At 43.4% G+C, this 25,417-nt stretch overlaps 1 protein-coding gene across 2 annotated transcripts in view; it reads right to left on the bottom strand.

The window, feature by feature from the left end:
- The window catches only part of Fanci (FA complementation group I), a 56,364-nt gene that overhangs the window by 22,281 nt on the left and 8,666 nt on the right, over positions 1–25,417 (bottom strand). For both annotated transcript variants that reach the window (XM_039101037.2, NM_001427670.1), the window contains exons 4-18: positions 23,794–23,924; positions 22,960–23,116; positions 22,815–22,872; positions 20,882–20,923; positions 19,588–19,711; positions 18,561–18,646; positions 16,805–16,931; positions 14,473–14,565; positions 13,427–13,563; positions 8,903–9,083; positions 6,635–6,722; positions 3,113–3,240; positions 2,433–2,503; positions 1,077–1,191; positions 3–125 (exon numbers count right to left, since the gene is read on the bottom strand). In XM_039101037.2, coding sequence (XP_038956965.1) covers positions 3–125; positions 1,077–1,191; positions 2,433–2,503; positions 3,113–3,240; positions 6,635–6,722; positions 8,903–9,083; positions 13,427–13,563; positions 14,473–14,565; positions 16,805–16,931; positions 18,561–18,646; positions 19,588–19,711; positions 20,882–20,923; positions 22,815–22,872; positions 22,960–23,116; positions 23,794–23,924 — 1,661 coding nt within the window. The remainder of the gene's footprint in view (positions 1–2; positions 126–1,076; positions 1,192–2,432; positions 2,504–3,112; positions 3,241–6,634; positions 6,723–8,902; positions 9,084–13,426; positions 13,564–14,472; positions 14,566–16,804; positions 16,932–18,560; positions 18,647–19,587; positions 19,712–20,881; positions 20,924–22,814; positions 22,873–22,959; positions 23,117–23,793; positions 23,925–25,417) is intronic.

Below are 25,417 nucleotides of genomic sequence, written 5' to 3'. Positions count from 1 at the left end.
ACCTCATAAAGCATAAGCCGGACGTCGGCCTGCTGCCCCAAGCATCTTTTCAAGCTGTCTATGATCTCGAGGCAAAAGGTCTCATTGGCGACAGCGCTGTATCGGCTGTGAACATCCACGTGCACCTGAAAGGGAGGTGGCAGCTTGTGTCCAGCCTTCTCAGGCAGTTTCTGTTAAGGAGGTTGTGCTCTTCACGGGGAAGCAGACTAGGCCTGGCTTTCCCTGAGCTAAAAGCAGGGGCAGATGCCGATGCGACCACCATCACCATGCATTCCCTATCACTCGGTCTGGTGTGAAACAGACTAGGATTAAACCGTTCCGACAAGACTGACTCTATGCTCCTTAAGGCTTACTTGAACAGTGCTAGCTCCTCAGGAAGGAAACTACCCCTTCTCAAGACAATCCTGTCGTTATGATCTTCATGATTTTATTAAAAACCTAAGACTTCCATTAAAAAAAAAAGCTGAGCTCTTTCTATCTAAAAACTCCAAAGAGCTCTAGAGGTGGGCAGTCTTGTTGAGTTGTACACACACAAGCAGGCAAGAGAAACACATATAAATAAAACCTTGAAAAAGTAAATTTATGTAGCTATACATAATAGACAATATATATAGCTAATGTGTAATTATATGCATATAATGTATAATTTTGTAATATATAAATATAAATAGCTAAAAAGCACAATAAAGCAGGTAAGTTAATAATATTAACATGTATGTAATTCAATATAAAATGAATGAAAATGTTTTTATCTCACTCTAAATCTTGAAAATAGACATGAATTTATGTATGCAGCACAACTCAATTTGGACTAGTCACATGTCAGTCAAGTGTCTATCGTGAAAGCCACTGTCTACCACATTAGACAGCAGTCTAACAGAGAGCAAACCCCTACTGTTAAGTCTGGGGTGATGACAGCCCTCACACTTGCAGTTCCAGCTCTCAGGAGCCAGAGGCACAAGGACCAGTGCAAGCTCCAGGGCAGCCCGAGCTACGGGAGGAGGAATGAAAAAGGTGACTTCTGTGTTTGGACTGGTCATGAATGTTCAGTGACAGTCACTGTGAGGCCCCCTTACCTGTGTAACACCAATAGACTGCGTGCACTGTGAGGACGGCAGGCTGCCTAGGACTTTAAAGTTCTTTAAGAGCAGCAAAAACCCAGCAACAGCAGATTTCCGGGCATCCAGCTGACTAGCTCGGCGGGGGGGGGGGGTATACACAGAGAAGTTAGCACCACAGGAATATGCAATTTGGAACAAAACAGTACTAAGCTATCTAAGCTCGCACTAGGACTATGTAGCCGGTGAACGGGCGAGCAAGTGCTAGTCAAGCCTAACTGAATTTACAAGCGCAAAGTGAGGCACCAGGCGTTCAGAGCAATGAGCGGCATGGGGAAGCAGCCGACCGGTTTGCCTTATCTTCCTAACCTCCGGACTAGCTGCACTTCTCTTTGCTTGCAAGACTCCATGGCAAACAGAAGATCCTGAGATACGAAGTGGGCTGGAACTGGAATCTGCATTCTGAGCAGCAGAGTAAACTGCTGAGTTTTGCTGTATCTGAATGTGTGTACTGCTCCACACGAATCCTTTGCTTACACAGGATCCAGTATTTGATATCATATAAACCCACCATCCCAAAACTAACAGCTGCTGCCCGCATCTCAGTGACCAGCGTGTGTTACAGATGTTATAGAATCCTGTGTAGCAGGCATGCTTTGGGTGAGGAGTATAAAGAACTGTCAGTTCTAGTACAGAGACTACGGCTACTTGCTTGCCATTCCTCTAGACGTGTTGGTGTGCGTTACGACACGGCTAGCTGGGTATCTGGGTACCCTATCCTCTAAGTATCAAAGGCCTTCCACGCGACACGGTACTACATTCTTAGGAGACACTATCAATAATCTCCAGCTTAAATGAAATACTAAACAATAAAGAGGGACCAGGAGGCCCCAGATGAGCTCTAAGGCCCCTCGTTAATACTCTGGTCCATGAGTGACTGAGCCACGATTCTGCTGCCTACTAAAGTGAGATCCTTTTCTCCAGCGTTCTTTCCTCCTTTCCCCTTGGCATGGTGATCAGCTCATGCCTGCAAGCCTTTCCATGAAGGTTACTCTAGGGGAGGAACAGCAGGGTACTGAAGGTTACCAACATGGGTGGTAGACTATTCCCACTGCCACATACCACATGCACATGCTGTCTGACCTTTAGTTACTTATCAGTCTAAGCCCAGCTGTCCTTATACACATGCGACCTGTACTGTTTTACACCTCCAGAGGTTGCCTGATGACCTTTAGCAGAATGCTTCCTCACCTGCTGAGAGGGCTGTGTTGAATTAGGGATCTCGTGTGAGGGGAGGGGCGCCTCGAGAGAGGCAGCAGAGACAACTTACTTGGAAGGCTTAGCTCCCTGCCGTCTCAGGGATCTACAACATACCTGGCAAACAAAGCTTTCCTCAAGACGAGGATCAAGGAGTCTCTCATCGACATGCTGATCTTGAGAAGTGGCTGGGAATGGAGCAGGTCACCTCTCGTTAGCAAAGCCCCTTGCTGTGAATGCCATTAGGACTCTGTGCATCTGTCTTTCGGGTCTGTCTTACATGTGTGGCCAAGGTTGACTACTCCTGACCACAGAGACAACTGTACACTTTGACACAGTTGAAAGTTGTTACTGTCAGGCATGGTGAGGCAGGCCTGTGATCCCAGCTGCTCGAAAGACTAGGGCAGGAGAACTGGACCAATTTGAGGCCAGCTTTGACTACATAATGGGTTGTTCCAGGCTAGCCTGGGCTATAGAGTGAGACCCTATTTCAAAAATCAATCAATCAATCAAACACAGTACCTTCCAGTGACTTCATGAACCCCCTGTGTGCACTAATCTCTGAGACTTTCAAGTACTCAACTAACCTGAAAGTGAGCGGAAGAAAAGCAGAGCTGTAAAGAAGGGGGACTTGGGACACATCTGTCTCTCTGCCTTTAGCCTTTCAATACCAAACTGTTACACTCAAGGAAAACAGGAGCTCTGACATCCATTTTTATAAAAGCTGTACCAGACTTTCCCAACTGGATAGTGAAAGCCCAGGCTTCAGAAGCTATCTGGTGTGTCACCTGACCTACCTGCACCGCCTTGAGCAGCCCTTGCACAGTCTGGAGGGGCAGAAAGGACAAATAGTCAAATGTCTCTGTGACTTTGGAACAGCTCTGAAGAATTAAAGGTGCATACATGATGATATCTGAAAACAAGTCTGAAAACAGAATCTATAATTAGTTGCCTTACATAACTATAAAATAAAGATAAGGAAGTATCTAAAGTCTGTATGAGGAAAGAAATGTCAAGGGTGGTTTTTATAAAAGATTTATTTGTTTATTATGTATACAGCATTCTGCCTGCACGTATGTCTACAGGCCAGAAGAGGGTACCAGATCTCATTATAGATGGTTGTGAGCCACCATGTAGTGGCTAGGAATTGAACTCAGGACCTCTGGAAGAGCAGCCAGTGCTCTTAATCACTGAGCCATTCCTCCAGCCCCATGGGTTTTTGTTCTTGTTTTTGTTTTTTAAATGTATCTTTCTACTGGCCGTGCATACTTTTCCCCAATGTTACCAGGTATTTTATCATTTCTGTGATAATACAAAATAACAAAATTAAAATGTCTAAGAGGAAGAAAACAGCTCATTACACTGATTGCACAAGTGTGAAATATTTTGTACAAGCAAAAATATCTCAAAAGAGAAAAAATAACAGAGTATCAAGTCTCTGATAATTCCAAACATGTTTTATCTAACAAAGAGTAAAAACAGAATTTAAACAGGAAATGCACAACAAGGTCCTTGCAAGCATCTTAGAGGAGAAAGAGAAAGAAATCTTTGAGGCTCTGAGGGATTAGTCCTAGTTAAGTGCATAGAAACTCAGGATGGCAGACTCTGTGCAAAAGTCTAAGATAGACAGACCAGCACAGAGTCAGAGGGCCAGGGGAGTTAGTGATGGGGAAGGATCCAGAAGAGGAAAGGCAGTGGGAAAGGTGGGTTAGGACTAAACGCCAGGCCTGAGAGATATCTGAGGTCAGGCTGGCTTCAAGCTTGCGATCCTCCTACCTCCACCTCCAGACTGCAGTGGGTATCATTACCACATCTAATGAGAGGCGATAATTTGGAGAAGGACATACTGATTCCAGAGGCGGAGTTACTGGTATTTTGAGAGCACTAATCTGGTTGCTGGTTCAGGGCCAGAGAACACGGAGTGCTACAGGGAGAGGTACAACGTCAATTCAGAAACCAACCAGAGGTTGTGACTGAAGAACTTTATGAGAATTAACCTCATACAAAGTGTGTTCTCTGGTCACAAGTCAGAAACCCAGTAACAAGATGACACCTTAAAAAGATAAAGGGAATTAAAAGATGACCTTGAGCAAGGTATCAGTGGTGCACTCCTTTAGTCCCAGCAACTGGGAGGCAGAAGCGGGCGGATCTCTTGAGTCTGAGGCCAGTCTGGTGTACAGAGTATTCCAGGACAGCCAGGCCTACACAGAGAAACACTGTCTTGAAAGGGGAAAAAGGGGTTGGGGATTTGGCTCAGTGGTAGAGTGTTTGCCTAGCAAGCACAAGGCCCTGGGTTTGGTTCCCAGCTCAAAAAAAAAAAAAAAAAAAAAAGGGAAAAAGATGACCGAGACAGGGCTACAGAGATGGCTCAGCTGTTCTTCCAGGACTAGGGTTCAAATCCCAGCACCCATGTGGAGGCTTACAACCATCTATGACTCCAGTTCCAGGAGATCTGATGCCCTCCTCTGACCTTGGAGGGCACCAAGCATGCAAGTGGTACGTATGCACACAAGCAGACAAATCACTCATACACAAAATAAAACGAAAAAAAGAAAATGAACGTCTTCTGATACTGGTCACTAATGACCCACTTGGCTGAGACAGGAGGATTGCAGGTTTGAAGCCAGCCTGGTCTCAGATATTTCACGGGCCTGGTGCTTAGTCCTCAATTACCTCTCCCACAACTTTACTATTCTGGATTAAAGGACAAACCACAGGGAGATTTAAAGAGCTTTGGACTACAGGGGAACTTCAGAAATGTAGGCGAGATGCCGGGACATTTAAAGGAAAACTTAGAGCTTAGTACTTTTCAACAGAGAGAAGAGAGACAGGTGTGAAATTAATCACCTGAGTTTCTAACCAAAGGAAGAAGAATCTACTTGCAAGACAAGCACAGGAAAGAAAACAAAATCGGAATCCCGCAGTGAAGCAGTACACAATGGACGAAGCCTGGGTGGGAACCCCAGTGTGGTCAGGAAGAAGAAGCTGTAAAATGATGACTGCCAGGAGCCAGGGCAGCCACTGACAGATACCATGCAGAGCTAGGGCCAGGACCCAGCCAGCCATGTGCTCTGTACACTGTCACCCAGCCTTGGACTGACTTCAAGTTTTATAGTAATGTCACACAGAAAGGAAATTTTACAATTTGATGAAGTCTAATTTTTTTATATTTCCAATTTTACATTTTTTTTTAAATATACCCTCTACCTTTCTCCAACAGTTTCTAGTTACTCAATATTGCCACCAACATTTGATGTGGGTTTTTGTTTTTGTTTTTTTTTTTTGAAACAGGCTTGGTCTACGTAGCTTTGGTTAGCCTGTTACTTGAACTCACAGAGATGCTCCTGCCTCAGCCTCCTAGTGCTGGGATGAAAGGCATGTGCCATTACTCCTGACCATTTTTAATCTCATGCATTCTAACGGGTGCAGCGGTACCTAGTTACGCTGCTCAGCTCTGCTTCCCCAGTGCCTAAACTGACTATGCTAACAGCTTCACAGTACACACACACACACACACACACACACACACACACACTAAAGGTCATTAAGTTGTCATGCTTTAAATGTGGCAATTATACCAATTAGACACCATAAAGTTAAAAGGCATAATAAAATATTAATTATTGAACTTTACAGAACCCTAAAATTTAAGGGTTAAAGAAAAGTTGCCAATAAAAAAGGTGGAAAAATCTGGTCATAGATGTGGTAAGAAACATTAGTTCCGAGGACTTCAGAAGTCTCAGAGAAGCTGAAACAGGTCAAACAACAGAGCTTTTAGCAAAGTTGGGGGTAAGAAAAAGGTAATAGATTTAGACAAGTTTTGTTATTTCCTTTTTTCCATTTCTTGTGTGTGTGTGTGTGTGTGTGTGTCTCTGTGTGTGTGTGTGTGTGTGTGTGTGTGGTGTCCATGAGTGTATATGCACATGCTGCATATGTGAGTGGGTACACGTGTTTTGCACACACATATAGAGATTGAAGGTTGAAACTGGGAATCTTTCTCTATCTCCTTCCACCTTGTTCATCAAGGCAAGGTCTCCCAGTCAGACCTGCAGCCCATCAAAATGACTAGTTATGCCAGTCAGTTTGCTCTGGGGATTCTGATTCCCTGTCCCCACTTCTTGAGGCTGAAATTACAAATAGGCCACCCTGCCCACCTCGCATTCACAAGGGTTCGTAGGACCTGAACTCAACCCCCAGTAGAACATGGCAAGTGCTAACCACTGAGCCATCTCTTCAACCCCATAGATGCCCCCAGACTGAATCATTATGACATTTAAAAGGAAATAGTCGTAAGAACTCATCTTCTTGAAGTTCAGTACCTAAGAAATGACTGATGGGAGAGGACGTTCGAGTAACAACTCTATTGAGGACTTGCTCCAGGATTTCTTGTCTGATCATCTCGTGGATCTAAAAAGAACAGAATCAACAAAACATGCCTGGGTGACGCAGCTTGCTACAGCATCAATGCATGTTAGGCAGGACAAGAATATTCCGATATGTACAAAATCCAACTTTTCAGACAAGTCAGGATATGACAGGAATCATCTAGAGAACAGAATCATATCTCTCTCAATCTGCATCCAAATGATTTGTTCGGTACAGGAAATATTTATTGTATTAACCCAAAAGTACTTGTGAAGTCTGGAGTTCACATCAAGGACTATTCTGACTTTAGGTATCCAGTGCAGTCTACGGCCACATTTCTGACACAACTTTTCTTTTAAAACATCAATATTAAAAGCCCGTGGTAAGTTTTAGAAACAAACCTTAATCAATGTCTTCTCAGCTCCAAGAAGCACAGCAGGTGCTCAAAAACTTATGAAAGTTTACGTGCATTTTATCAAAACTCTTGCTTGAATCTGATTACTTTGATAGCAAAATATTTTAGACTCGGACTGCGAGTGGTTTAACAGCAGCTATGTGCTCTACAGGTATTTTGATATGGCTAACACTACTGAAATCAAACGGAGCGTCTTGATTTAAAAAAGATTTGAAACAAAATCTTAGCCTAAGAATATTGTTTGCCATGTTTCTCTTTAAAAGATTCTTTTTATGTGTGTGAGTGTTCTGCCTCATGTGTATGTATGTGCATCATGTGCATGCATCCTGTTTCCCAAGGAGGCTAGAAGAAGGCACTGGACACCCTTGAACTGGAATACGGAGGGCTGCAGCCACCACGGGATGTTGGGAACAGAACAGGTCTTCCACAAGAGCAAGTGCTTTTACATGCTGAGCCATCTCCCCAGGGCCATGATGGTTCTTCTTGATGGAAAACTTGATGTTGGTTTGAAGACAATGTCTCTTTATGTAGCTCTGACTGTCCTGGAACTCGCTATGTAGACCAAGCTGGGCCTCTAACTCACAAAGAATTCATAGAGATCTGATTGCCTCTGCCTCCTGAGTGCTAGGATTAAAGGCATGGTCATCAACTGATTTTGTTATACTAGTCCGAAACACATCTAGCACAGCTGACACATGGCCAGCACTTGAGGAAAGACAGACTGCCCTGAACATGGGCAGAAATTAGCAGTAGGTACAGGACAGATGGAAAAAGAAAGAAGGAACAATCTACCTAGTACAGGCTTGACTTAGTATCTGTCTGTCTCTCTCCTGTTTCTTTGACTCTTTGTGCATTCTCTGTGTGTCTGTCTCTCCATTTTCCAGCCACCGTCAGCCGAGTAGCCTCCTTTGTCCTACTCCTACGGCCATGAATGATATTCTAATCCATCTAGGCCCAAGGCATTGAGCCAGTCAAGCAGACTCAAATATCTGAAATTGAGTCAAAATAATTTGTTATTCCCAGGCCTTTGTCAGAGTCAAAAAGCTAACGCACTATTTGCTGTGGGGGTGAGAAACCTATGCCCCATTTAAAATTAAGGTTCTGATTTAGTGAAAAGTCCTGTCTTGAGGCAATAAAGTGAAAACTATTAGAGGAAGACACCCAACATTCTGTGCTGGTCTCTGCACACATGTGCACACAAGGGAAGTGTATTTGCACACTCACATGTATATACCTTTCCCTCTCCCAACACAAATAAAAAGAAAGCTGAGAATGTATTCACCAACCTGGATCTGTACAATTTCGACTCCATCCTAAGCTGTCACACACACTCTGCCATTGTCAAACTTCCTTATCTGTCAAACTCCCAAGCAGCATCTTGCTCTATTTATACTTGGGTTACTACTGCTGTGATAAAACACCATGACCAAAGCAACTTGGGGAGGAAAGGGTTTGTTCTGCTGGTGTGTCTATATCACAGTTCATCATCAAAGGCAGTCAGGACAGGAACTCAAGCAGAGCAGGAACCTGGAGGCAGGAGCTGATGCAGAGGCCATGGAGGGGTGCTGCTTACTGGCTTGCATCCCCTGGCTTGCTCAGCCTGCTATCTTATAGAACCCAGGACCACCAGCCCAGGGGCAGCCCCATCCACAACAGGCTGGGCCGTCCCCCATTAATCACTAATAAGAAAATACCTTATAGGTTTGCCTAAGGCCTGACATTATGGGGGTATTTTCACAACTGAGGCTCCGTCCTCTCTGATAACTCTAGTTTGGGTCAAGTTAACATAACTAGCCAATACACTTACTTTAAAGGTTTCCAACAAGATATCAGCTCCCAGCTTACATGCATGCTGGTTTGTCATTTTAGAAAGACTGGAGCCAATTTCAACAGCTTTTCCATCAAGAATCTTCTTTGGCCCATAGGAATCCATCAAGATGAAACCAAATTCTATCAGACCTTGAGTTACATGATCCCAACTATGAACACTGCAAAAAAAACAAAGTGTAGTTGAGAGAATCTTCCTGAATGCCCACCACACATGCAGTACCGTTACTCACTTTTCTCAGACCCTCTTTCTCTGCATGCACTGATATTTGATGGAATTCTTTTTTTAATTATTCTTTTTTTATTTTATGTATATAGTATTTTGTCCTGCATGTAGGACAAAGGAGGGCACCAGATCTCATTATATGTGGTTGTGAGTCACCATGGTTGCTGGGAATTGAACTCTGGACGCCAGTGGACAGCCATCTCTCCAGCCTGATTGACAGAATTTTTAATGCAGTCATGGAAACATAGGCAAGAGGCTTCCACAGGCAGGCAGACCACCTACTAAGGGGAAACCCGACACTATGGGCTAGAGGGGTAAGCCCAGTGGCAGAATGCTTATCTAGCATGTACAAGACCCTAATTCAATCCTCAGTCAAAAACAAAGTACCTAAATTACCTTAAATACCTTTTAAAAATAGAAACAAAAAAAAAACACGTAAAAAAAAGTGTATAGTTTTTCAGTATAGTGATCACTTGAAATTTCCACTCAAGATTTCAGTCAGTTGTTCTTTAATTCTCCCTTCTATGCAGCACTGTGCACATGCTTACGAAGCTGGCCCTCTCTCTAGACTGAGATTTTCTAGGGTTAAGACCAACATATAGTCACATTTTCAGCCATATAGCTAGACACAGCACTCAGTAAGTATTTATAGCATAGATGTGGTTTTAACAGCATGAGCTCAACTACAAAAAAACCCTTGTAAGCAATAGAACCTTGGTGATTACCACTCGATGTCTCCCTTTATAGTGGAAGGGATAAGCCTGAATAGGTTTTTATATCATTATATCTACCTGTTAAAACACAGGAGAAGCATAATGCAGTACTAAAGAACACAGGAGACAGCTGTGCATTTTGACAGATTTAACAATATTTACTCTGGAGAGAAAGGATCAAGATAAATCTAGTATATGTTCTATTCTCTCCACTAATAGTACTTATAAATATAGAAAGATACACACGTGGGAGTATAGCTCAGTTGATAGAGTGCTTGCTGAGCATGCACGAAGTCCTGGGTTCAATTCCCAGCACTGCATAAAACCTGGCCTGGTGACATACACCCACAATTCCAGCATTCGAGAGGTAGAAGCCGGAGGTCATAAGGTCAAGGTCATCCTTGGCTATAAAAGGAATTCCACAGCCAACCTGGGATAAATCAGACCCTGTCTCAAAAGTCTCAGTCAGTCTGTCTGTCTGTCTGTCTCTCTCTCTCTCTTTACACACACACACACGCACTCACACACACACAAAATGTATGTATAATGTGTGTGTGGCTAGTGTAGCCTATATATGAATGGCATGTATACATATATAACTACGTAAATGATACACACACGCAATGTATAAACTGTGTGAGAAATGAGGTTTGTTTTCTAATCAGTTCAAAAAACCTCTTATTTTTCCATAGTTAACAGATTGTGTGTGTGTGTGTGTGTGTGTGTGTGTGTGTAAAAACACAGTTGGCAGGGTGTTTTTGTTTATTAGTTCCTTGAGAATTTTGTATAATGTATTTCGATCATATTCACCTCCTACTCCTCCACTTAATAATTTTATTATTTTATTTAAAACTTTCTTTATAGCACTTTACTCATTAAGATGGGCTCTCGCTCAACCTGGAGTTCTTGGATTCGGCTACCCTGGCGGGCCAGCAGGCGAGAGGGAGCTCCATCTCCACCTCCCCGCTCTGGGCTCACAGACTCACACTGGGCATCCAGACCACAACTCAGGCCCTTAGGCTTGCATGGCAAACACTTTCCAACTGAGTCATCTCAGAGTATCACAGTGTGTAGGAAAGATATTCACTACACAGAAAGATCCTAAGTTTTCGACAGTGTGAAAAAGAAAGTTAAATAAACATCAACTGTTAAATTTCAGAAAAGATAAGAATACACAAAGTTGTAAAAGTTTCTATGAAGAAAAAAAAGAAATAGGTTATCTATGGTAACACAAAAATCAGAAAATCGTCACTTTCCACCAGCAATTCTAGGGGAAAAAGACAATGAAAAATGACCATGAATTAACATTTCTTCAAGTAGAAAAGTCAAATAAAAATTTCAGATATCAAAAAACTCAAAGTTTATCATCCACAAATTCTATCTGAAAGAATTACTGCAAGAATTACACATTTATGACATTTTCCCCCCAGGAGAAAGGTATGTGCTTCAACAGAGGTGAGCAAAGAGACAGTAAACTTATAATGAAGTCCAAGTAAGTCTGTTAACAGTGGCAAAGCACTCTGAGTGTGCACAGAGCCCTGGGCTTGATCTCCAGCTCTGCACAAAAGGAAGCAAAGAAAAAGAGGAAGGAAGGGAACCAAGTGCTCCTTGAGTTTCTCGTCATGGAGGACAGGTTCCAGTCCCCGCATCAGTTATAGCTCAGAGGAGTGCCTACAATTAGCAAGCGGGCAAATATAAATTGAAATTTTTGCTGGCTTATAGATTTTTTTTTCTAGTACATTGAAATGCTTTACATTTCAAAACACCATGGGGAAACACAGCCTACCCAACCACTAAACATGGCAAACCACAGGAGGACACAATACTTGAGTCTGCTCCCTTGTCTGCTCCCCGCTAGCCTAGGTCACAAGCATAAGTCAGTACGCCTGAGGCATGAAGCACATGCTTCTTGCCAGTGTTTACACATTTTGCCCCTTTCCCATAATTTAGCAGTTTACAAATGCCCTTTTGAAGATACGTAAGCTTGCTGCTCAGGTGAGGTCCAGGATCTCTTATGTGATGAACATAAACCCACAAAGTCGAATACGTATGAACTCTGTCCCATCTTATTGTCCCGACAGGGCCTATTGCCCTGGGTACACAGCTTTCTACAACAAAGGGTTTTTAAGAAACATGTTAGAGCAGAAATGCCTCTCTCTAGTGCCTCTCTCCACACTAATAGGTAGAGAGATATTTAAATAAAATAAAATATTACCAAAATATGACAAGTTGAGGTACTCAAAAAACAGTAATATAATATAATGTTATTTTGAGGTTAATTAACTGATTGGAGAAACCATGTATAACTAACCAGCAAATAATTTAGGGAGATTATAATGATGCCATCCTCATCTTTCCCTGCTAAAATCTTGTAGCAAGAACCTATTCTGCTAGATTATAGCTGAAGATGTTGCTAGATTCCCATGGCTAGTAGAAACTTCCAGAAGATGGGCAGAGCTACCATTTCCTGGCTATGTACCGCCTGAGTCTTTGATCTAACTTGGAGAGATTCAGTTGGGAGAATACCAGAAAGATACCACTAACTTTAAAAAATTAAATAAATAAAAGGGAAACTAGAAATAGCTGGATATAGTGGCATACGGGATTGTCAGAAGTTCAAGGCTAGCCAGGACTACGTAATGAGCCTCTGTCTCAGACAATCCAAGCCAACAAACTATATCCAGATACAGAATGGGCAGAGACATTTCAGAGCTGTTTAATGGGTAGACTGCTCTGAAACAAGGACTCAGGCTCTCCATTGGCCTCATGTGCCAAGGTCACACCGGACTCTGAATTAGAATTCCAGTCCATGAAAAAGATGGCCTTTAGGACTTAAAATATAAAACTTTATATTTATTCTATGGGTTCATTGACCAAAAAAAAAAAAAAAAAAAAAAGCATGCCATAATAAAGATTGTTACAACAACTAATATTTATCCTAAAATTAAAAAAAAACAAACAAAAGTCTACGACGGCTACCGATGTTTCCCTTATAGTTTTAAATCACTTGCTTACAATTGTTAAGTCAATAAATACTTCACTTCCAACTTCCCAGCCACAGACTTCAATGGTCAAAGTAAATACAGTTTAGTGTTTTTGCTGATTTTTGTTTTGCTGTTTTTGTTTTTGTAGACAGGGTCTCCTCTGTGTAGCCTTGGCTGTCCTGGAACTTACTCTGTAGACCTGGCTGGCCTCGAACTCAGACCTGCCTCTGCCTTCCCAGTGCTGGTATTAAAGGCGTGGTTGTTAACCTGGTTCTGCTAACAGTATTTTCACTCACACAAGAATATAAAGACTTCATCTAACCGAGTTGCAGTATCAAGGAAAAAAAACCAAAACAATGTTTTATATTTCTGTTATACAGTGGGTGTCTAGGAAAGTAGCCCAGAGATGGAAAGCTGGTTTTTTCCCTTCAATATAGGAACATTTTCTCCTACCGATGTGAAGGGCTGAAGCTTCAATCCTACAGCCATTAGCTACAGCCGAGTGGCCCTAAGCATAGCTCCCCACCGCTTTCTCTAACCCAGACCCTCAAACGTCTTTGGACTACGGTTCATCAGCTCACCTATTCTTCACCACTTCTAGGATCATGGTTGAAACGCAAGTTCTCTGAGGGACGAGAGTCTGAAGAAATTTTGAGCCTTGGAGGAGCTGAAGATCCTTAAAGCTTTTTACAACGGAAGTCTTTAAAAAATCAAACACCTAATATAATTGAAGAAATAAGAAAATGAGCCAAAATTATAGTTTCTGACCTGAGATCACACACAACCCTACGGCAACTGTTTAAAGATTTTAAAATGATACAAAAGCTGTGAGCGTCAGTGGGAACTTAGAAGAGTTAAAGACAGGCCTTCCCGAGAAAGGGCTAAACACCAGTGTACATGCTTCCCCGCTGGGTCTGGTGGAATAGCCTATGCCCTCAGATACTCTGAAGGCTGAGGCGGGAGAATTACAAGTCGGCTGCCATCTTAGGCAACTTAGACCCTTTATCCTGTGTGTTTGGGGGTGGAAAGGGGTGGGGAGGAGTGCATGCCACGGTCAGAGTGTCAGAGGACGCTTCCGGGAGTTGGCTCTCTCCTTCCACCACGTGGTTCCTAGGTCCTGAACTAATGTTGTCAGGCTCAGAATTAAGTATTTTCAGCTGCTGAGCCCTCTCACCAGCACCCTTGTCTCAAATTGTTTAATAAGTCAGCAACGGCAGGTTGTGTAACTCGGTGTTCCACCGTCTGCTTCCAAGGGTAGGCATCGCTGTTCTGAACCACAAAACAGAGCAGCAAGATGAAGAAAAAAAAAACAAAAAAACGGCACTCCAGATCCTGGAACTCATGAAGAAAAGGGGGGACAAGGACTTCCTGCTCTCATCGCTGATTGTTGGGGACAGTTCTTAGAATGCGACCATGAGACGGCTGCTGGTCAGCCAACTAGACTGGCTCTCCTGCCACCTGAGCAGGTGACACAACTCTTAGTTCACGCTACCATAACCTGGCTTTCTAAGAGGAAATAGAGGCAGACGCCAGGAATCCCAAGTTCTGCGGCAGCAAACAAAAATAGGTTCTTGTACTCTTTCCTGCCAGCTCTAAAAGCATCACAGTAGCCTTACAAAAATCATACCTGTTCCTCAAATCTCTGTATTCTCGTGAGAGAGAGGAGAAGAGCGATGCTGAAGGGACATAGGCATTTACTGGGATCCCCTTGCTGTCCAGCCTACAATGAACAAACAGTCATTACCCCACAGCAGTCTGCTTGAAAACAAGCTCCTCCATAGATCGGAAACGGCCACGGACTGGGTAAGACTACGAAGCACTCAGAACATGGAGAAAATCTGTATGACTAGGAATAAGGTTCTTACATATAATACCCAAAGCACAACTTAGAATAAAATTGATTTAAGAAAAAACAAAAGACTTGAAGACATTTCACCAAAAAAATGAGAACTAATAAGTACATGAAAGAACACTTATTACCAATTAACCAAATGCAAAGTGAGAGATCAAAGGGAGAGATGCACTGAACACGGGTCACAGCAAGAGCAGCAGTGAGACAGACAGACAGACAGACAGACAGAGGTCACAAAGCCAGGAGAGGAAAGCCAGGATAGGAATGTAAACTATCAGCTACTTTGGAAAACAGTTAATAGTCACAATTTATGCATCACACAGCCAGGCGGTGGTGTACATTTCTGTAATACTAACACTGCGAAGGTTGAGCCAGGAGGACTAGGAGTTTAAGGACAGCGTTGGCTACATAGTGAGTTCAAGACCAACCCAGGCTACATAATAGCAGCATCTTTAAACAGGAAAAAAAGAAAAGAGTATAAACTGATTCTTTGAAAATAGCAGTAGTCACTGCTTGGCCTTTTGGCTAAGATCGAGTGAAAACAGCAACATAATTACTACTCTGAACACATTAAAAAGTGAACACTAGGGGCTGGAGAGATGGTTCCGTGATTAAGAGCACTGACTGCTCTTCCAGAGGTCCTGAGTTCAATTCCCAGCAACCACATGGTGGCTCACAACCATCCGTATTGAGATCCGATGCCCTCTTCTGGTGTGTCTGAAGACAGCTGCAGTGTACTCACATAAATTTTAAAAAAGGAAGGAAGAAACGTAACAGTCCTTTTGCTGTTTTGCACTATAGAAAGTTCCTTAAAATTGTGTGCATAAGTGCACACATGAGGCAGGGTTGCCGGAGCACACACCCACAGGCCACGGCACGGCCTCCGAGAGTCAGCTTTTCCTTCTACCATACTGGTCCCAGGGACTGAACTCAGATAGTCAGGCTCTGGGACCACTGCTTTTGCCCATTGAGCCATTTGACAGGCCTCTAAAAAAATTTCATTTGTGAATTAATTTATTTACTTTTAGAGTTCAAAGGCAATTTTATTAAAAAATTTTTTTTTTTTTTGGTTCTTTTTTTTCGGAGCTGGGGACCGAACCCAGGGCCTTGCGCTTCCTAGGCAAGCGCTCTACCACTGAGCTAAATCCCCAACCCCAATTTTATTAAAATTTAAAAGCAAAAGTGCCAGGGCAGGGGAGCCGTAATCCTCACCAGCTGCCTAGAATGGAAGAATGGAGAGAGAGAAAAACCAAAAACCCGCAAATGGCCGTCTGATGCCTGACACACAGAGCACGAGCAGCCAAAAGAGATGTGGCAGAGCGGGAGGCTTTACAGAAAGAGTAAGGAAGCCCAAGGCACCAGAATAAGCAGCTTAGACTCTGACCAGCATAAGGAAGGCTTTTAAATGGAGCTTGTTGGCTTACGGGTTCAAGAATAGCATCTATATTCTACTTCCAAAGAAAAAAAAAAGATCTTCTAGACTCCCAGATGTTCTGTATTAGTGCTTCTGGTCACTAACAGACGTGAGAGAGATTCCAGTACAAACGCTCTATTTCATACAGACCGATCTCATACATGCTTTATAATATCTATTTACTGTATATATAAAATATGCTTTTATTAACTATGTCTTTGTAAAAATAAACTTCAACTTAAAAGACATTTTGTTCTCAAAGTTTCTTGAAAGATACTGCATAGAAAAAAAAATTTTTTTTTGTTCTTTTTGTTCTTTTTTTTTTTCGGAGCTGGAGACCGAACCCAGGGCCTTGCGCTTCCTAGGCAAGCGCTCTACCACTGAGCTAAATCCCCAACCCCAAAATTTTTGTTTTTTAATTTATTCTGCTCTCATACAGTACATCCTGATGAGTTTCCCCTCCTTCCACTCCTCCCAGTTCCTCTCCCTCCCTCTCCTCCATAACCCGCTGATCCTCTGTTTCTCTTCAGAAAAGAGCAGGCCTCCCAGTGATATCACTGAACATGGTACAACAAGATCCCGTAGGAGTAGGCACAAATCCTCTATCAAGGATGAATGATGCAACCCAGTAGGAGAAAAAGAGTCCTGATAGCAGGCAAAAGACATAAGGAAAAAAAAAATGTTTGCCCTGACCTTCAAGTGTTTCAGCAGTTCTCTGCCCAATTCACAGTCCAGTTTGATGGCAAACACGATGTGCAGAATAATAGTGCCTTCCACGTGATGAAGCTCATCTGCTGGGGCAGTAACAAGCTCTGACAACCTAGAAGGTTCAATAGCAAGGTCTGGGTTAGGGCTATGGAATGAAAAATTGCTAGGACAGACAAGCAGCTGAAGCTGCAGGGCCTCGGGAAGCAGAAGAGGCAAGTCCACCCCGCTTCTCAGGAACACTGACGAAGCCTTGTCTCTAGCCAGTGTCTCCATGCTTTACCTCCTACACTCTCCCCAGCTCCAACCCAATTCCACCAGGCGTTGTCCTCTCCTTACCCTTGCCCATCCAGTGACTCACTGTCCTTTCTTGTTTTGTTGTTTGAGGGGAGTGGGGTGTAGGCAGGGTTTCTCTGTGTAGCCCTTGCTGTTCTAGAACTTACTCTGTAGACCAAACTCACAGAGATCCTCCTGCCTCTGCCTCCCAAGTGCCGGGATTAAGGGTGTGCGCCACCACTGCTCAACATTGTCACAAGGGTTACAGATGACCTCCCACATGGCCAAAACCAATAAAGTCCCAACTGGCCTTGAGTTTGAAGAACACGTGATCTATCTGCCTCAGCTCCTTAAGTGCAGGGATTATAAGCAACGTGCCTAATACCTGGTTTCCTTGCAGACCTTTCTTGCCCTCCCCCATCGCTCCATCCGTTCCATGTCTCCCCTAGATATAATTCCATTCTGTCCCTTGGCTGGGGTGCCCTCCCATTTGCATGTATATGTGTCCTTAGCTTTCGATAACTTTTAAATGGCTACCGATTTATATTTTTGGTTCAGACTTTCCTCTACACACAACCCCCACCTGCTCGGTGCTCCCTCCACATGGGCTGCTGATATGTGTTGCGAATCTAACGTGGTCAGAACTGAGCTCCTTACTCTCTCTGAAACCTGCTGTCACCTTTGCCTAAGTCAACGTAGAGAGCCACTGCGGGCTGCGTAACAGAGGTCATTGCAGACTGGAGGCAGCTGACTGACAAGCTCCTCAGCCAGGCTGCTTGGACTCAAATCCTGGTTGTTATTTTCTGGCTATCGTTATACCTTACTTCCTGTTTCATGGTTTCCACATCTACAAGAAGCATGCAAGGTTTACAGTATACGCACCTAGCACAGAATAAACACTCTGTACATTCGTATTCGAAGATAAAACACCCCCTTTCTCAAAAATTTTACTCTGCCTTTAATCTATTCCATAGCTGAAAATGCTCTCCTTGTTGGCATATGATAGTTCTTATCAGTCAGGCTCTGGTGAAAACAGGACGTTTCCCCATCCCAGTCTGAAGAAGTTGTGCTGTCGCTGGGATGCCATCCTTTTGACTTATCTTCCCACACTAAGAGTCTCTTCTCGCCACAGTTTAACATAATTAAGCTCTATCTATGGTCAGATGGACTAAGAGCTAAGAGAACTAAGAAACACTAAGTCACGGAGCACTTAAGTGTTTCCTAGTTCTCCTCTAATAAACAGATGTCAAACCTGGATCTTACAGCAGTGACTGGTGCCTTCCTTGAAGCGCGTGAGTAAGACTGGAAGGGACTGTGTTATCCTACTCTCACGACAGAGTAGCTTGGGAGGACTACAGCTCTGTACTGAGGGGAAGGAAGGGGCGAAGGCAAAGCCACACTAACGATGGAGCTCAGGGTGGAGGTGAATCTGTGACGATGCGTTGCACTTCTAAACTGTGGTACTCACTCATCGCTGCTCTGTTCCGCGCTGTGCTGCTTGTCTAGCTCCCTGAAGAAGGCTATTATTCCATCCAGAACGCTCCTTCTGCTCCCCTGTGAATAAAATAATTATTATTGTGATAAAGGAATGATCACCTAATTGAAGGTAAAATAACCAAGGATTATCTAGTACAAATTTACATAAGTAAGTTGCAACCTAGCCCGACAGTAATAACATACCGAACACTTTGAAGGTGCAGCAGGGTTTGGAATACTTCACAGAGCCAGGGAATCAGCTTGGCAGTAGCATATATGCCCCGGGTGCCCAACCGTAACTTGAAACACTGCTGTGATGTGATTTCTCCCTAGATAAATCATTCCGTCCTGCAGGGACCCTCCTTAAGCTTAGGTAGTAATGATGGGCAAAGGCTTCAGGAAGACCCTGAACCTGACAAGATGCAGCAGGCCCCATCCGCCTCCAGCACATACGAGCAGCGAGCACAGCCAAGAGACACTGCCAGCCGACTGGGAGCAGTGGGAACCGCCTGAGCTGCCTGGAAGAGGCTCCCTCCACCCTGCTTCACCGCCTCTCTAAGTGTGCCAGACATCCCAGGGATCTAATTTTTGTGAACTGTCACCCCTGAGGGGGTGGGCTTTTGATAATGTAGTCTCTGCGTCATTTCTGCCCATGCAAGTAACTCTCCTTACACTCCTAAGAGCAACCCTGATAAACCCTATTGGTTCACCATGGCGGCCTTTGGGGGTACCCTGACTTGGATCTGCTGTTGGCTCCCTATCTGGTTTGAGTGGATGTTGGCTCCCATGTCTCCAGGAATTGTGTCACATGGCAGGTACTGTAGTGTCAGTGTGGCTTAGAGCACACACCCTGAGGTCTTCATTACATAACCATACTTTCTCCTTGGCTGAAAAGCACAACCAAATCATCCCAGATGATAAACACGTATGTCGTAGTATGGAAACCAACAGTCTGAAAAGGATAAATGGATACAGCTGCTTAAGCCGCAAGATTAAGAAATGACTTATTTTATTTGTACCTTGGAAGAGAGAACCAGAAGCTGATAGACCAGCGGTGGAATTTCTTGAAGATTCAACCTTGAAAACATCGTCAACACTTTGGCCACCACAAGTTTCATTTCTTCTGGCGTTAGACGGACATCCCTGTGGAGCAGACGTTTGAAAGCCTCACCAGAGCGTTAGTGCTTTGTTAAATTCAGGGCTTTATAATAATCAAAACTCTATCAAACACTTTTTAAGAAATAAAGTTTGGGCTGGAGAGATGTCTCAGTGGTTAAGAACACTGACTGCTCTTCCAGATGTCCTGAGTTCAAATCTCAGCAACCACATGGTGGCTCACAACCATCTGTAATGGGATCAGATGCCGTCTTCTGGTGTGTCTGAAGACAGTGACAGTGTACTTATATATAATAAATAAATAAATCTTAGAAAGAAAAAGAGCTATACAGGCATTCTGTAATTTAAAAGAAAAAGAAAGAAAGAAAGAAAATTTAGGGACTAGGGAGATATCATGGTGGGGTAAACATTTATTATGCAAGAATGAAGACTAGGGCTGGATTCCTAGGACCCATAATTTCAGCCAAGACAGGATTTCTGGATAAGCTGACTAGCTAGGATAACTGAATCAGCAGGCTATGGGTTCAAGTAAGAGACTATGTGTCAATACCTAAGGCAGGGGATGGTCAAGGAAGATACTCAAGGTTAACCTCTGGCACCCACATATACCAATACTCCCAAACGTATGTACCTGCAAAGTAGCAAAGACATATACATGTCTGCACACCCATATCCCCACACAAAATGAATGAATGAATGAATGGCTGAAAAGATTGCCCAGTGGTTAAGAACACTTGCTCTCTCAGGGGGCTGAAGTTTGGTTCTCAACACCCACAATGAGCAGCCCAAAACCACCTGTAACTACAGCTCCAGGGGATCCCACTCCCAACTTTTGGCTTCTGCAGGCATTCGCATACATGGGTACACATAAAGAAACAATAAAGCAAGTCTTTAAATACAATTTGGAGTTAAAGAATAAAAATATATATTAGACTGTAGGAGTCCTCTTTAGGTTTTCTCTTAGGAACAATCTTTTAAAGGGACCAATACATTTGTCTAAATATGGTCATTTCAAAGAAAAGCACTTATACATTTAATAAACTAAGCCAAAGGAAAGGGAGGGGAGGGAATTCCAAAGCAGAAAACAGAAGTGCCACTGCCACTACTCAGAAAGAGGAGAGGGTGAGCTCGATGTGCTTCAACTCCTCCTAGGTTTGTAGACCAAGCTTGATGCAAAGACACATAAACAATGCTTACTTGAACACAGAAGTGAGCTGGATCACGTATCGTTGAGCCCATCTGGAAAAATAATGAGTTTATTTTATTTTAACTCCTGTCTTAGTCAGGGTTTCTAGTCCTGCACAAACATCATGACCAAGAAGCAGGTGGGGAGGAAAGGGTTAATTCAGCTTACTTCCATGCTGCTGTTCATCACCAAAGGAAGTCAGGACTGGAACTCAAGCAGGTCAGGAAGCAGGAGCTGATTTCAGAGGCCATGGAGGGGTGTTTTTTACTGGCTTGCTTCCCTGGATTGTTCAGCTTGCTCTCTTATAGAACCCAAGACCACCAGCCCAGGGACAGCACCACCCACAATGGCCTGAATCCTCCCCACTTGATCACTAGTTGAGAAAATGTCTTACAGCTGGGTCTCGTGTAGGCATTTCCACAACTGAAGCTCCTTTTTCTGCAATAACTCCAGCTTGTGTCAAGTTGACACACAAAACCAGCCAGTACGACTCTTTTATACACAATTTATAAAACTTATAAAGAAAGGTGTAGCATTTCAAGTTTGGTTTTCAATACTGGGAAGTGAGACAAATAATTTAAAACAACAGCCGGGCATGGTGGTCCTGGGACCTTGTCACTTCAGAGGCAGCATGAAGCCTAAAGCTCAAGTTCAAAGTCTCCTCCCCACATAGCAGGTCTGAGGGCTAACGAGACCCCGCCTGCTTAGACACGCAGACATGAATAAACAGGATGAATAATTAGTCTTTAATTCCCCTGACTAGAAAACCAAAACACATGGTGAGGTTCATGCCAAACAAACAAACAAACAAACCACCCTGATAATAGCCAACACCAGTAAAATCACGGGGAGCAAACACACTTTATACACGTTCCCGTGCACACTTTACACACGTTCCCATGCACACTTTATACACATTCCCATACACACTTTACACACATTCACATGCACACTTTATACACGTTCACATGCACACTTTACACACATTCACATGCACACTTTATACACGTTCCCATACACACTTTATACACGTTCACATGCACACTTTATACACGTTCACATGCACACTCTATACATGTTCACATGCACACTCTATACATGTTCACATGCACACTCTATACATGTTCACATGCACACTCTAGATACATTTTATACACACTTATGTCACAGAGTGCATAAGTTATAACTTTAAAAAAGCACACGTTCACAAACCACCCAATTTTTTACTCGAGACCATTCACATACATACTTATATAACGTCACTTAGATAAACAAACATATCACTACAATTTTTTTTCCAGAGAAATTATTTGAACAGGAAGTTAACACAGCTTAAGCTGTTAACACAGTGAAACCCAGTCTCAAAACAACAAACAAAATTACCGAGAGAGAGAGAGAGAGAGAGAGAGAGAGAGAGAGAGTGAGTGTGTGTGTGTGTGTGTGTGTATGAGAGAGAGGGACAGACAGGCAGGCAGGCAGACAGAAGGCAGGGATGATCTGAGGGCAGAGGGAGGCAGGGGAAATGAAGAGTACAACGGAGAAGAATTAGTGAACAGTTAACTAACCTATAATGACACACGGATGAAAATGCCATAATAAAACTCATTACTTTGTAACCTAGTGTTTAAAAATTAGTAAAAAAGGGTTGGGGATTTAGCTCAGTGGTAGAGCGCTTGCCTAGCAAGCGTAAGGCCCTGGGTTCGGTCCCCAGCTCCGAAAAAAAAAAAAAAGTTTAAAAAAAAAATGAGTAAAAAAAAGAGAGAGAGAAACCCATTAATTTGTATAATTAACAAGAAAAAAGTAAACAAAAGAAAATTCCCCAACAGCAACAACAATAAGAACAAGAACAAAAAAACTTTACAAATATCAATTCCGGAAGGAATCAGTATTGGGCTTTTGGCCATGTGTAGTTCTGAGACACTCCTACACTTTCATGAGACTCACCTGACAGAACACAGGGTGTCAATCAACTGCCTCTTACATTCTTCCCCATTCAAATCACCTAAGGTGAAAAATGGATGAAAAAACGAATTCATGATATGGAAAAATAATAATAAAGAAAAAGTCAGTAGAACCTGAAGAGAATTACCTTTCCCACAAGTCAGGCCTTCCTTCTTAGTAGCCAAGGCAGTAAGGATGATGGGTAGTAACTCCAAAGATTTTCCATTCACTAGGCGGTCCTCTCTGACAGCACCCACAAAGTCATTGGCCAAGTCAACAAGTAACGGGCCTGGAAAATGGTGAACCTGAAAGTTCAAGAAGAAAATGTTAAACAGGAATCTGACGTTTGAAAACTTCATGTGAGGGCTGGAGAGATGGCACTGACTGCTCTTCCAGAGGTCCCGAGTTCAATTCCCAGCAACCACATGGCTCACAACCATCTGTAATGGGGTCTGATGCCCTCTTCTGGTGTGTCTGAAGACAGCTACAGTGTACTTATATATAATAAATAAATGTTTCTTTAAAAAAAAAAGAAAACGGGCTGGGGATTTAGCTCAGTGGTAGAGCGCTTACCTAGGAAGCGCAAGGCCCTGGGTTCGGTCCCCAGCTCCGAAAAAAAAAAAAAAAAAAGAACCAAAAAAAAAAAAAAGAAAAAAGAAAAGAAAACTTCATGTGAAATAAGTCTACTGCTGAAATAGTGAAGGGCGCAACCTCCCACAACAGGCACTAGAAGGGTGTCACGGAATTGTGCTGCTCTGTTCCATGTATGTAACTGTAAAGGAGTTCAAAGGTTAGGCTCCTCCATCACCTCCGTCAATCCCTTAATGCTTTCAAGACCTACAAGGAGATTTACGTGTACAGTACCACCAGATAAGCATGCTCTAAGTGGTTTACACCGTACTGGCGCATGCTGTAAGCCAGGCTCTTACTCCTGTGCAGGGACTAGGTTAGGTTTGGCACTTGACATCCCCTTCAGTCTTACCTCCAGCATCAGCAATCCTATGATCTCCGATGCAACGTCTTGCTGCAAATCTCCTGATTCGACCAGTTGGATACAGCAAGAATATATCTTGTATCTCCTAAGGGCTCCATCTTCCTCAGAGCAGGGGGAGCCTCGATGTTTTAAACAGGAGAGAGCAGGACAAACACAAAAAGAAGGGACGCTCAAGCAAGGGTATAAATAGGAAACGTGAACAGGTCTCTAAGGCAACACTGAAGCAGAACAACGGTGCTGGAACAGTGACATGGAGGGGCTCTGACGAAGTGTGTGGTTAGCCAAAGCAAACAGACCGTCGTGTCACCTGCTTCACTAACACATTCTGTCACATTATATTATTCATACGGTGTAGCAGTTTGGGAATGGGCTTTCGCTTACCCAAGCTTAACACTTGAAGTCAGAACATTATCGCTAAGTTTGGTCAGTAGAGTAAGAAGGACAGGGAAAACCCGTCTCTTCCATAAGTAAGATACAAGAACACGGACAAAAGGAGACAAACTCAATTCCAGAATGAGCCAAAGACTAAGCCAGAGGAGCATGTATATAAGAAAAACCACCTGGACACAGTAGAGCACTCCTTTAACCCAGCATTTGGGAGGCAGAGGAGGGAGGGGAAAGGAGGGGATATTAGGCTCGGGACTTGGATCAGTGGGTAAAAGCGCTTTCCATGCAAGCGTAAGGACCCGAGTTCAAATCCCAGGGCCCATTAAAAAAAACAACTGTATGCATAGTGTGAGCCTCTGTGATCCAACAGGGAGATGGGAGGTGGAAAAAGGAGAGTCCTGGAAGCTTCTGGGCCAGCCAGCCTCAAAGATGCAGTGGGAAAGCAGAGATCCTGCCCCAAAGACAATGAGAGGCAGAGATGGACACCTAAGGCTGTCCTCGGACTTCTACATGTGCTTCATGACATGTGCACACCTGCATTCACACACACACACACACACACACACACACACACACACACACACACACACAGACCTGTGCATGCGAGCACTGTGCGGGTAAAGATTTGATATACAGTGTCCTAAGGAGCAGAATTATGGAGATCGAAGGCAGATTAGGGGTCTTTGGACAGGGATGGCTTGGGGTTTACAGAGATGACAACTATTAGTGTAGATTTTCATTTGAGAAAAGTAAAACTCATCGTGACGGTGCACAAGTTTGATCTCAGCACTCAGGAGGATCAGTAGGTTTGACACCAGTCTAATTTACATAGTAAGCTTTGGACCAGCCAAGGCTGCATACTGTGGGCTCATGGGGAGTGGCACAATAGGGACAGGCCTTGCTGGAGTTGGTGTGTCTCTGGCTATGTGCTTTCAGGTTTCAGATGCTCAAGCCAGGCCCAGGGGCTTATTCCCTCTTCCTGCTGACTGCTGATCCAGAGGTAGAACTCTTAGCTAGCTCTCCAGCACCAAGTGTGCCTGTGTACTCCCTAGTGACGATAACAGACTAAACCTCTGATTAAATGCTTTCTTTTACAAGAGTTGCCGTGGACATAGTATCTCTTCACAGCAACAGAACACTAATTAAGACATACTGGTCATAGTGTCTCCTTACAGCAATAGAAATCCTAAGACATACCAAGACCCCTCTCAAAACAACAAATTCA

The sequence above is a fragment of the Rattus norvegicus genome, chromosome 1 (assembly GCF_036323735.1).
Source record: "Rattus norvegicus strain BN/NHsdMcwi chromosome 1, GRCr8, whole genome shotgun sequence".
In the NCBI taxonomy this organism is placed as follows: domain Eukaryota; kingdom Metazoa; phylum Chordata; class Mammalia; order Rodentia; family Muridae; genus Rattus; species Rattus norvegicus.
The sequence above is the reverse complement of the archived record's forward strand: the minus strand, read 5'-3'. Positions and strand labels throughout refer to the sequence as shown.